The 12,390-nt window shown below is 37.5% G+C and overlaps 2 protein-coding genes across 2 annotated transcripts in view; both read left to right on the forward strand.

Moving 5' to 3' along the window:
• The window catches only part of LOC107743702 (patatin-like phospholipase domain-containing protein 2), a 10,677-nt gene extending 7,775 nt beyond the window's left edge, over positions 1–2,902 (forward strand). Inside the window, exons 5-10 of the mRNA XM_016557089.1 lie at positions 601–661; positions 772–972; positions 1,063–1,195; positions 1,560–1,667; positions 2,167–2,488; positions 2,642–2,902. Of these exons, the coding sequence (XP_016412575.1) occupies positions 601–661; positions 772–972; positions 1,063–1,195; positions 1,560–1,667; positions 2,167–2,437 (774 nt within the window). The 3' untranslated portion in view covers positions 2,438–2,488; positions 2,642–2,902. The remainder of the gene's footprint in view (positions 1–600; positions 662–771; positions 973–1,062; positions 1,196–1,559; positions 1,668–2,166; positions 2,489–2,641) is intronic.
• Positions 2,903–3,564: 662 nt separating this feature from the next.
• Positions 3,565–12,390, forward strand: part of ttll12 (tubulin tyrosine ligase-like family, member 12) — a 24,561-nt gene continuing 15,735 nt past the window's right edge. Inside the window, exons 1-4 of the mRNA XM_016557674.1 lie at positions 3,565–3,899; positions 4,123–4,274; positions 4,820–5,018; positions 5,933–6,092. Coding sequence (XP_016413160.1) covers positions 3,765–3,899; positions 4,123–4,274; positions 4,820–5,018; positions 5,933–6,092 — 646 coding nt within the window. The 5' untranslated portion in view covers positions 3,565–3,764. The remainder of the gene's footprint in view (positions 3,900–4,122; positions 4,275–4,819; positions 5,019–5,932; positions 6,093–12,390) is intronic.

Consider the following 12,390-nt stretch of genomic DNA (forward strand, 5'->3'; position numbering starts at 1 on the left):
ATGAACCGGAAGTCTCGCACATTCACAGAAAACTTCTTACTTCCACGTTGAAAAATAAGGTGGATAACAACATCTTAGTTTTCATCCTTTTAACTTGTCGTGATAATTTCTGTCATTTCCATTTGGTTTTAAATGATTTAAGTGTAGTAAGAAAATCCCTATAGTATTTGACCTATTTAATTGGAGTCACTCATGTTCATAGTTATCTAAGCGTCATTTAACCCTCATGTTGTGTTTCAGTCATGATTTTTTCCAGTCATATAATATGTTTCACTGATCTGAGCTAATGCACATCAGTTTTTGTGTGAACATTGCCAAAATTGTCCACAAATAATGCTTTTTTCATTCAAAATCCGAGGTGCATAAACTCAATGAGTTTCAATGAGGCCTATGAGCTATCAGTTCCAAAAAAAGACATACAAACCTGTGCTAACTGAAAGAAAACATGTTGACAAAAAAATGTAATCCAAGATTTGGTGATAATATAGCATAATAAGAGATTTTTAAAAGACCGGTCATTTCTGACCAGGAAGGTCAGCACAACACAATAACTAATTAAATCATATCTTTCAATTAAATGTCTGTGCATGTGATTGGCAGGTGCTGGCAGAAATGTGTCAAAGTGGATATAAAGACGCCCTCCGATTTCTCCAGGAAAACAGTGAGCACTTTTTATCTTTCGTGTCACTTTATCTCTAATGTTCATTCATGCGTTATGCCAAATGTGATATGTGCTGTGGTTTAGAAGATAACGGTCATGTCTCTTTATAGATTTGCTACAGGCGGCATGTCCAAGAGCAGACATGGCTCTGATTCAGACCACGCCCACCTGCTGCTGCCCAGGCAATAGGAATCCAGTCGTGATGGAAACCAGAAAAGAGTGGGTGCTGCGGAGACTCCGCCTCTTGAGAAAACACCACTGGTGGTTGGACGAGCAGCTTGTCAATAACCTGCCAACCCCCATTAAGAAAGGTAGAGTTATACTTAAATGTACTTTTAAAGCTGATGAATGTACTTTATAATGTGACTATTTCATACTCTACTATGTGCATGTGTTTGCAGTTTTTTGCGACGCCTGCAGAGAAAAGCACGGTCTACTGGCTCAGGTGACTGGTTTGCTGCCACTGCGTGTGGCGTCCTACATGCTGATGCCGTACACGCTGCCAGTGGAGTCAGTGTACTCTGCAGCTCAGAGGTCAATATCATCATTTAACATTTGCTCATCAGAACGACAGAATTATTCTATTAATCGCACTTTTAATACACTACCATTCCAAAGTTTGGGGTTAGTAATATTTTTAAATGTTATTTTTAATCCTTCTGTTTAGCAAGGTTGCATTCAATTATTCAAAAGGGACAGTAAAGACGTTTATAATGTTACAAACTATTAATATTTCAAATAAATGCTGTTCTTTTGAACTTTCTATTCAAGGAATCCTGAAAAAATGTATTATAGTTTGCAGAAAAACATTAAGCAGCACAACTGTAAATATTTGTGTGGATGTCACAATGTTGTATCCGGATGAGTTTTTAATTACAGCATTGTTTGTGTTTGAAAGGTTTTGGGAATGGATCCCAGAAGTCCCTGCAGATGTGCGCTGGCTTGCTGAGGTAGCAGGCGGTGTTTATAGACAGACATGGAAAGGTGCAGCGTCAGAGACGAGCTGGTAAAATCCCTCAGGAATCATTCAAGACAACTAAAATGAAAATATGCTGAATATGTACTCTACCTCAAGCCATCCAAGATTTAGTTGAGTTTGTTACTTCATCAGAACCGATTTGGAGAAATTTAGCATTACATCTCTTGCTCACCATTGATCCAGAGGATCCCTCTGCAGTGAATGGGTGCCGTCAGAATGAGAGTCCAAACCGCTGATAAAAACATCACAATAATCCACAAGTAATCCAAACAGTCCATTACTTAAATATGCTCAGATCAGCTGTTCGAACTCTCATTCTGACGGCACCCACAATATAATTTAATGCTGAAAATCTAGATGATACTACACAGCAATCTAAAATTGAAAAATCTGATACGTTTATTAATTTACTGTTTGACATAGATACATGAAAGATACTTTATACCTAGAGTCTAATAAGCAATAGGAGATCAATGTTTTTCCACAAAACAGCCAAAATCAAAATGCCTTCTTGTTTATTGTGCAGCGGCGCCCCCTTGAGAAGATGTGTGAGTGAGCCGCCAGTGGTAGATTTACAGATGCCTGTCACAAACTACAATGGACACATACCTCATTCTGCCAGCAACCTTGATAGTTACAACTGGACTTTTCCGGGTGACTTCAATGCAGCTGCTTCTGTCGACTCACCGGACAGTCCTATCGACACCAGCACCTCCCCAAGGCAGATGTGCTTTTTTGGTGGCTCACAAAGTAATCATGAGAAGCAAATGGACCAATGCAGGACCTTTTCGGCTTAGCACAATATATACTGTGCCTGATTGCCCTGGTCGTACATGTCATGCTGCAAATTTAGGCAGTTGGAGAGATGAGCTTGGGTAGTTTAACGCTCTGGAATCCAGCGTCGAGAGTAAATATATACGTCCTGTCAAACACCCCTCCTGTGACATTTTGGACATTATCCAAATGTGCCTTTCTTCTCCATTCAGAACCAAAGATGTGTTTGATCTGTTGTGTCAGCCTGTACCTTGTGTTTTGCTGATGTGGACACTGATTGTATGTTAGAGTTTACTTTACAATTGGTGCTAATACTTCTCTGAGACCTCAAAATACTTGACATGAGCCATACAAGTTAATGCCACGAAGGTGTACAATCAAATAAAGAGTCTGAGCCCATGAAACTTGCTTTTGATTTCATATAACATGCTTTATAGAGAATGTTTGTCATCCATTCACACCCCATCACAGCACTTCCTTGGCAAATAGTGACTTTTTTAAAGAAAAATGGTACTGAAAAAATGATAAAATACTAAGTACATGATATAATGTACTTCTGTTGTATCTAACAATTGAAGACACTTTTAGGGGAAATATATTTTAGTAATTATATATTTGCATGCATGGAAAAGCTTGGTCATTCTGTGCTACAAACTCAGAGTGTGCACAATTACAGTTAAGTACAACATTTTTATTTTAAGTGATTTAATGTAAAAACTATCAACATTTCAGTATCAAAGATATTGATTATTTGTAAGATAAGTAAAAAAGGACCTTCACATAAATCTATTACGCAGATTTCTGAAATACTTTATTCTGATTGGTCAATCGCAGCAGGTGAACTATTTAATGACCTAATGACTGGTGCTACTTTTACTCTGCGTCTGGTATCAATCCGCGTTCTCCTTGTGCAAAAAAAAATAGTCTCGGGTGAGTTTAGGATTGATTTTTTTTTATACATATTGTAAGCACAAAACGTTTAATAGATAAACAGAAACTCAGGTGTCTCCACTTATGCTCAGACTCTATTATGCTATTTTGCAGCAAAGATATGACACAGATATGACACTAAAACTGTGTTGAATACATTAGCACAGGTATTGAGGAAATAATTGTATTAACATTTATTAAGAACATTAAGAACGTACCAAACGTGTTTTATTTGCAGCTTCATAGTTCGCATCTGACTCTGCTGCAAAGTGAAGTAAAATAGTAAAAATAACAATACAACATATACGGAAATTAAACTTGACAGTAAATGAGACGCGCTGGCCCTTTAACCCTGTTTCCCATGATGCACCGCTGCACGGTTCACATGTGAGTGAGTTGTCAGAAAGAAAACTAGCAAAGATGCAGAACGGCAATGTGAACGGCGAAGAGGATGAAGAGTATCAGCTCTTCCTCTCTCAACACAGTCCCGCTTTAAAGGCGGCGAGAATCCCTCCGCTTTACTGGAAGAGTCTGCATTTAAAACTTGCCAGTGAGGTAAATACACAGCCATCACTGCTGTGCCAGTTTGACAGTGTCTTCCTTTTGTGACAATTGAAATATTAATTAAGATGTAAAAAAAAAAAAATTCTTTAAATAATAGTCAGCCGTCTTCAAAATACAAGACTTACTGTTCTATGTATAAAACCAGGTAACGTTACTCCAGTGTTGATTGAACTAGTATGGACAGGTAAATTTATCGACTCGTTTTCTCTTTTAGGTATTTGATGCTGGCGATGTGTTTGGGATCATGCAGGTGGAAGAAGAGGATGAGGATGAAGAGAATGAACGGAGAGTCAATCCTGGAGATGAGGTGGCTTGTAAAGTGATTGTGACCAGAGAGAGTGGCCTGCGGGCTGCTGATCCTACCAGGTGAGGGCAGCAGTGAGCCATTAGTCAGGCAGTCGAGTGTCCTTATAGGAAGCATTTTAGTAGGTTTGTAATGATAAAAGGGTAAAGGAAAAATATCTGATATATAGGTTTTCTGACGTATGCTGGGGAAGTTTTTGGGTTACTAAAGAGGAAGGTCAAGGTACATTGAACATCCTTACTGGGGACTGCAGATGGAGAGGAAACACATGACCTGAAGCCTTTGGTGGTCTAGGTGTCTTATGTCAGATGGGTTTTTACCACATTAATGACAATTCAGTTTCATTATTGGGTGAATGATGCACAATGTGCAATGGATGGAAGTGAAAACTACAAATACGTTCACAAATAACAGTAATAAACAGCCACTACACATAGCACATGGCTCATTTGGCACATAGCATTCTGTGGTATTGCCATGGCATATATGTATATATGTATATGTATATGTATGTGTGTGTGTGTGTGTGTAAAACCGGGTATTACCATGGTACATGTTCAAAAATATGTGAAAAATATATGTAATTTTTCTCTCTTTTGGTTTGTAGTGTATTTCTTGTAGATCACGCATGGACGTATAGGGTGGAAAGCGCCCGGCAGCAGCTGCTGGAGATTCCTGGCCTGCTGATCCGGATGGCCAGTCTGATGGGTTTGCCTTTTCACGGAGAGGCTCCTGATCCAGACATCGTGGATCTGGTCCTGGACAACATGTGGAAATACAATCAAACCTATCAGCTTTCCCAGGGGGTAAGAGAAGGAGAAAATCATATTAAAGGAATATTTCGCCCCAAAATTAATATTTGCTGAAAATGTACTCATTGTCATGCCATCCAAGATGTAAATGAGTTTCTTCATCAGAACACATGTGGAGAAATATATCATGACATCTCTCATAAGTGGATCCTCTGCAGTGAATGGGTGCCGTCAGAATGAGAGTCCAAACAGCTGATAAAAACATCACAATACTCCACAAGTAATCCACACAACTACAATCCATCAGTTAACATCTTGTGAAGTGAAAAGCTGTGTGTTTGAAATGAACAGATTCATCAAGGCATTTCTAACGTCAAACCATTGCTTCCATCTAAAATACGGAAAATACAGAGTCTTTTATCCATAATATTGCTTTGTCCAGTGAAAAAGTAATCTCATCTAGGACAGAAATGTGCACAGATTCAGCACTGTTTACAAGAGAAAACAGTCCAAAACATTTCTCAACAAATATATCAATGGATTTTGATGTGAGAGGACAACATGGGGTGGACTTTTTTTCACTGGAGGAAGCGTTATTATGAATTATGTACTGGTATTTTAGCCAAAAGGGATGGTTTCACGTTAAAATGCTTTAACGATGGTTTTGTTTCTTAGAAACACACACTGGAGTCGTGTGGATTATTGTAATGTTTTTATCAGCTTTAGACTTTCATTCTGACGGCACCCATTCACTGCAGAGGATCCAATGGTGAGCAAGTGATGTAATGCCAAATTTCTCCAAATCTGTTCTAACGAAGAAACTCATCTACATCTTGGATGATATGAGGCAGAGTGCATTTTCAGCAAATTATCATCTTTGGGTGAACTATTTCTTTAATATGCCAGTGTGCATTATGAGATATGATGTTGCTGCTGAATTTGGTTTGATGAAAATGACGATGTTGCAGTCTGCAGAAGAAAAGGTTCCTGTGTGGTACATCATGGATGAATTTGGATCTCAGGTTCAGCACTCTTCCCAGCCAACTTGCTGTATGGCTCCTCTGTTCTACGCTCCACAACAGATCGCTTACTCAGTGCTGTGGCCACTGCAAGACCTGGAGAATGGAGGTATGCACAAAAAAATACATGTGTAACAGAGCCTGAAGTAATTTTCAGAGCACCACAGCTTTCAGGTACATTTTAATATAAATGTAATGTTGTGAAAGGACAGATATCAAATACAGACACCCTGAATACGCTACCCAGAATATATAAATGTCTTTTCCAAAATACATTTGACATTTATGACATGTAGTGTGAACACATTGTTCAGTTGTTTTTTCTTTTTTCTTTTAATGAATCAGTCAAACTTGTTGCCGAATTATTCTGAATCAAAAACATATAGTGTCTGAATCATCAAATAGAGTGCAAGTCTAAAAGTTTTATTTTTATAAAGAATAGAATTAGAATAGAGAGTGCTAGAGTTAGAGGGTCAAATAAAGATGGAATAGATGTGTTTTTAGCCGATTCTTGAAGATGGACTGCTCGGACTGAGTTGGGCAGGTCATTCCACCAGGAGGTAACATTTAATTTAAAAGTCCGTGAAAGTGATTTTGTGCCTCTTTGGGATGGCACAATAAAGCGATGTTCACTTACAGAACGCAAGCTTTAGAGGGCACATAAATCTGAAGTAATGAATTTAGGTGGTGGTTTTCTAGGTAAACATTAATGCCTTGAATTTTATGCAAGCAGCTATTGTATCTATCTGTATTTATGTTCTACTGTTAGTGTTATCTGTATGCACCAAGCTGTGAGTGCAGGTACAACTGCAGGAGAAATTGCTTGAAGGAGATGAGATGGAATAGGATCAAGCGGACAAGTAGTAGGATGATTAGAAAGCAGTTTAAGTCACTTCCGTGTTGGCTTCACGAGAGAGAGCGGGAGGTTGCCGCTTGGCGCCACACCCTTTCAGCAGCCCTGAGCTTAGAACATGCTTGTGGAGAACATCAGACAGCCAAGGGGCAGAAGGGGTGGTATACATTGTTTTTTTTATTTTATGAATTGGCTCTGCTCTCGCTCAGATATTGCATGTACACGCTCAAACGTTGTCCTCGCATCACTGAAGACTAGAAGAGCTTTTTTTTTCTAATTCAGGTGAAGAGTATAGCCTAGGCCAGTGGTTCTCAAACCTGTCCTGGAGTACCCCCAGCCCTGCACATTTTGTATGTCTCCCTCATCTATCACACCTGATTCAACTCATCAGCTCATTAGTGGTGACGGCAAGACCTGAAGTGGGTGTATCAGATATAGGGAGACATACAAATTGTGCAGTGCGGATGTCATTCCCGAAACTTTGCAACGTGTGTGTGGCCAAAAAACAAAGTTCTACATTTTAAATGGATTATTGCCTAGAAAGCTCGCAAAGAGCGCTCCTTTTTTAACCACTAAAAACTGTCACTCTTTGTTCATCGCGATCTCACAAAGTTCTGTTATGACCAATGAATCTCACACTGCGCAATTAATACATTAATAACATCGTCGTGTATACACTATAAGATTTGATTGTGATCAGCACAGAACAAAAACTGGTGTGTGTCGCAGCCTTTAGGTAAACCAGCATACATTCATGAGGATGATGAAAGTGTTTTAACTTGAGTAAAGCCTTAAACCATTCCCCTAAAGCTAAAATCTTCACTGCTCTAATTGGGAGAATACAAGTCTTGCTATGTTAACGGTACAACAGACCAAATACTGTGTATGGCATGAAAAATCTAACAATCCTTCATATCCAAGTCCTCTGCCAAAGCAGCAGACAGAACACAGGCAGTGTTGCCTGCGCATTTCCTTAAATAGGTTATATTATATTCTAACCAACACTGTTCTCTAGTGGCAACAAGTCTGTTGTACTGATATTGATATATTTGATTTGGTTTGGTAATGATGTTTTTAGTTTTTAAAGGTGAAACCACAAGTTTTGCCACATATTCGGATATGTCAGGAATTTCTTGTGTTAAGTACTGTTTACCTCTGATATTAACTTTTGTTAACGGTTTATATAATCACTTAATGCATCTCACTCCTTTTTAATTGGTTCCTTCCAATCTTCTGCTTCTGTACCCATTGAGACTAAGTACTCCAACACACATCTCCACAATCCAAAAATCCGATTCCAAATCAAAAAGATTTGTTCTCAACTTCAGATTGAGAGCGCTGCCCATTGGTTAGAAATTCGAGGGGGGGGTCTGTGCCAAACTCAGTCAGGTCCGGATGCTCTTGAGGCTTGATGGAATTAATATTCAGGTTCAGATAATGGGTTATGAAGAATAAATCTACTCTGAGACTTTTTTAGAGAAGATTAACGCATCACCATGAAATGGCTTCGCTTTAATAAACAATTGTCAGAATCAGATCATTCAACGTAACAAGCGAGAGAAGTCTTCACCACGAGGTTCAGCCCCGTTCTCTCTCAAACTTAACATTTTATAGTCTGCCTGGGTGACAAGGAAACTTACCTATAAAGGCACAAGTCAAGCTCGGCACACTTCTTCCTCTTTCAGCATCCTGCAGTACAGTTTTGTTACTAAGCGGAAGATACATACATTTTTGCTGCATCTGTAACATCTTTCTATTGCACAAGAGAGAGAGATATACATGACCTTTGCTCTACTTCTACATGGTACAATTTACTGCACAAATATAACAAATTAAGCCAGAGCAAAGCACACTTACAAACTAAATAAGATATCTGTCTAGCAATATATCAGTCAATTCTATATGATATTGTTATTTATAGAGAAGCTATACAAGTTTTACAAGTTCAAAGCGTCAACCTCGCCTGATAAAATTTCCATTTGGAAATAAAATCCCCAATGTACAATCTTCTTTTTTTTACCATTTTCAGTAATCTTTTATGTATTCTCTTTTGCTGTCTAATTAATCTTCTTCCTTCAGAGATGATCTCCTCTTGATTGTGTTCCGTCTCTCCTTCTTCCCCTCTTGCTCCTTCTACCCTCTCTTGGACTCGATCTGTCAATCCCTCAATTATAAAAACCCCAATTTCACTAACCTGCTCAAACATATTAGAGGTTTCGGGAACACTCTATAGGTTCTTCAGCAGTTCCATTGTAAGTTCCATTTATCGATCCGTTGGATGCCATTCTACTTCTATCAATTTGGATCTCTGTAGGTCTTATTCAGGAACAAGTGTTCTCTATTATTTTTCCTTTTCTCAGTACCCCGTATTTTTCTTCTGTCGACCTGTTAAACTGTCAAACTGTCAACAGACTGTTGAACTACCACACAGTCATACTGTTGACAAACTGTCGTCAAACTGTCGAGAGTCAAACTGGTCTTTTGTGGTTTACTACTATCTTTAACTCTCTTATACCTTTGGGTCCTCCTACTCCCCTTTATTTGGAAATTCAACAATTTTTCTAATACGGCTAGTTCATCGGGTCTCTTCTCTGGTCTAGAGCAGATCCGTCTTCCAGCCGCTGCACATAGGCATTTTATCCTTATAAATAATAATGTTAAGCCTATTATGATCAAACCTGCATATAACACATGCCATCCCATATTGATTAAGAAGCCAACTACTCCATCCCACATGTCTTTGGTTATGACGTTAACAACCGCGGTTGCTGCTGTCTTTATTCCCTTAATGCCTGTTTCAATTAACTCTTTCGGCTCCTCATACCATCTCGGTCCACTAGTACTTGCTTCTATTTCAGTGCTGGTATTGCATATGATATCTTTCATTCAATCTAATCCTAAATAATACGTTTTATCTTGTCCCTTACACCAGTCCTTTTTCCAATGTTTTCAGTCTATTGTATTGCTTAAATCATCTATAACTATAGCGTCCAGTTTTGATAAGGTCGCTTTCTCTTCTCCATAGGTGGTTTCATATCTCAATTTACTATTTTCTCCTATATGGGCAGGCCCGTGAAATAATTTCCATTTTCTGTTTCGATCTACCACCCTTAAGCTCCTCCTGGTCCATAGGTCATCTCATACCTGTTTGCCATACCACCTAAATGTCTAAGGTAGCGGGACTATTCCCGTGGTCCCCAGAACTGCAGACATTTGATTAATGGTTATATAATCCTGTCCTTCTGAACAACTTTTAATTAATTCTCCACATTCTGTTCCTGTTAATCCATATATTTCTTCATCATAAAAAATCAAACTTTGTCTATAGATGCCTTCATTATCTTTTTTCCTTTTTATGCCTAGCCTTTTCATGAACAATTTCCTTTTTACACTTAAAGTTTCTCTCGTTTGATTCCCTGTTATAGGGTCAGTGCCGTTCACCAGGTCACTACAGTCCATTTTCTCTCTGTCTTTATCACATAGGCTAACATAAGAGAGATCATTATTGTCACTTTTCGTATAGCAATCTATGGAATTTGATCTATGGAATTTGATGCGACGCTGCATGTATTTGTTCATAAAATACTATTAAATTTGAAATATTATGGAATGTTATTACTATTTAAAATAGCTGTTTTTATGTTTTAAAATATGTAATTGAAAATGTATCTAAAATGTATTATCATTATTATTATCAATGTAAACAACAGTGATTTTTGTGGAAACAGTGATACATTTTTCAGGATTCTTTGAATAGAAAGTTTGAAATTCATTTGAAATAATAGAAAACTTTTGTAACATTATAAATGTCTTTATTTAATGCATTCTTGATGAATAAAAGTATTAATTTCTTTAAAAGAAATGTGACCCCACACTTTTGAAGGTTAGTGTACATTACAGGCTTTCAATGATAAGTTTATGTAGAAATGATAAATCTGGCTGTTTTTAAATGATACAGTGAATAAGAAAACAATCTCCTTTTGATCACTATTGTCAGGTCTGAAGTGAAGATCTACAATTGATTTCTTACGTCTTCAACAGGAAGATAACTCTTTAATCACTGCATGCTTTAATGAACAGATACTACACCTCATTCTTTTTATGTCTTGAATGACAAGATCAAATAGATACTTATCTATCTGTCCTGAAAACTCCACAGGGAACAAAGGGGATTACACCACAGGCTGCACCCCCCATGGAAACGAGTGTGTTTCACATGTCTGCGCATGATGATGCAAGACAGATCAAAGATGCTCCATTAGACAGGTGTTAATATCAGATGTTAACAGGGCACTTATCACTTGAAAGTTTGCAGTCTATAGGACTCAAGTTCTTACACCCCACAGAAAACAAAGGAGGTTATCGTTCACACCATCTTGCAAGTCATTTACTGCTTGGCTACTTATCACATAGCAGTTAGTGTGTTCATTTGATCCTGATAAGTCCTTGTCCCTGTGAAGCCTGGCATATGAAATAATAGTCAGGGGAAAAAATACTGATAATTACCACGAAGCAAAATGAAATAGTTTGTAATAGTAAATCAATGAGATCTTCATAATAGTATGGTAAAATCCTGATACTTGAATTTAGATGCAGTTAGATCCAGCCAGATGAGAAAATGATATCAAAGATTAGTTTACTGTTTAAGGAATAACATTTTAATAAAATAAGAAGTAAATTAATTTTTAATAAAGCTGAGAATATTGAGAAAGATGACAATGGAAATGTATTGTTAATTATCTGGTTATGGTGTTTAGAAGAGAACGTAATCAGCAGGGTCCTGAAAACTGCAGAATGCTGAATATCGAACTCTAGTGAATAATTTAGTTTTTATCAGTACATCTACAAGCCAAAGATAGAGAGGGAAAGTTCCTTTGAGGCTCCTCTGACCTATGTTGAATTTATATATTGCTCACCACCCTACATAGTTCATACAACATACAATAACATGAAAGCTTGTTTGACACATTTATATCTCTGATATTCTGAGAAAAAACATCAGAATTGTGAAATTTAAACTCACAGTTGTGAGGTAAAAAGTTAGAATTGTGTGAAAAAAAGTTGCAATTGCCTTTTTATTCTGTGGCGAAATAAAAAAACAGAATTGTGAGATATAAACACAGAATTGCAAAAGCTAAACTCAAAATTGTGAGAGTCAGAATTCTGAGTTTATATTTCGCAATTCATACTTGTTTTCTGTCAGGATTGTATGCTAAAAAGTCACAATTACTTTTTTTTATTTTATTATTTTTTATACCATGGCATAAATGGGTTTCCATGTTAACAGGTGAAGGTGATTGATAATTTGCAGCAGATCTGAGCAAATAGTTTCTTGTGGTTTTATATGAGATACCTTTGATGTGAGATAGCAGATCATGCATTACCTCATGTCTGCAGAAACACAATTTTGCATGTTGTTGTAGAATTTTCCTTGTTCAAAATAAATTCAAAGAGGTTTTGAAGCCAGTAAGACTTTATTGATCACAACAAAGTCGAAGTACAGTTTGCAAAGACTTCAGAATGTCTGTTTCACACTTTTATATATATATATATA

This window comes from Sinocyclocheilus rhinocerous, unplaced genomic scaffold, assembly GCF_001515625.1.
Source record: "Sinocyclocheilus rhinocerous isolate Xijiao unplaced genomic scaffold, SAMN03320098_v1.1 scaffold551, whole genome shotgun sequence".
NCBI classification, from domain to species: domain Eukaryota; kingdom Metazoa; phylum Chordata; class Actinopteri; order Cypriniformes; family Cyprinidae; genus Sinocyclocheilus; species Sinocyclocheilus rhinocerous.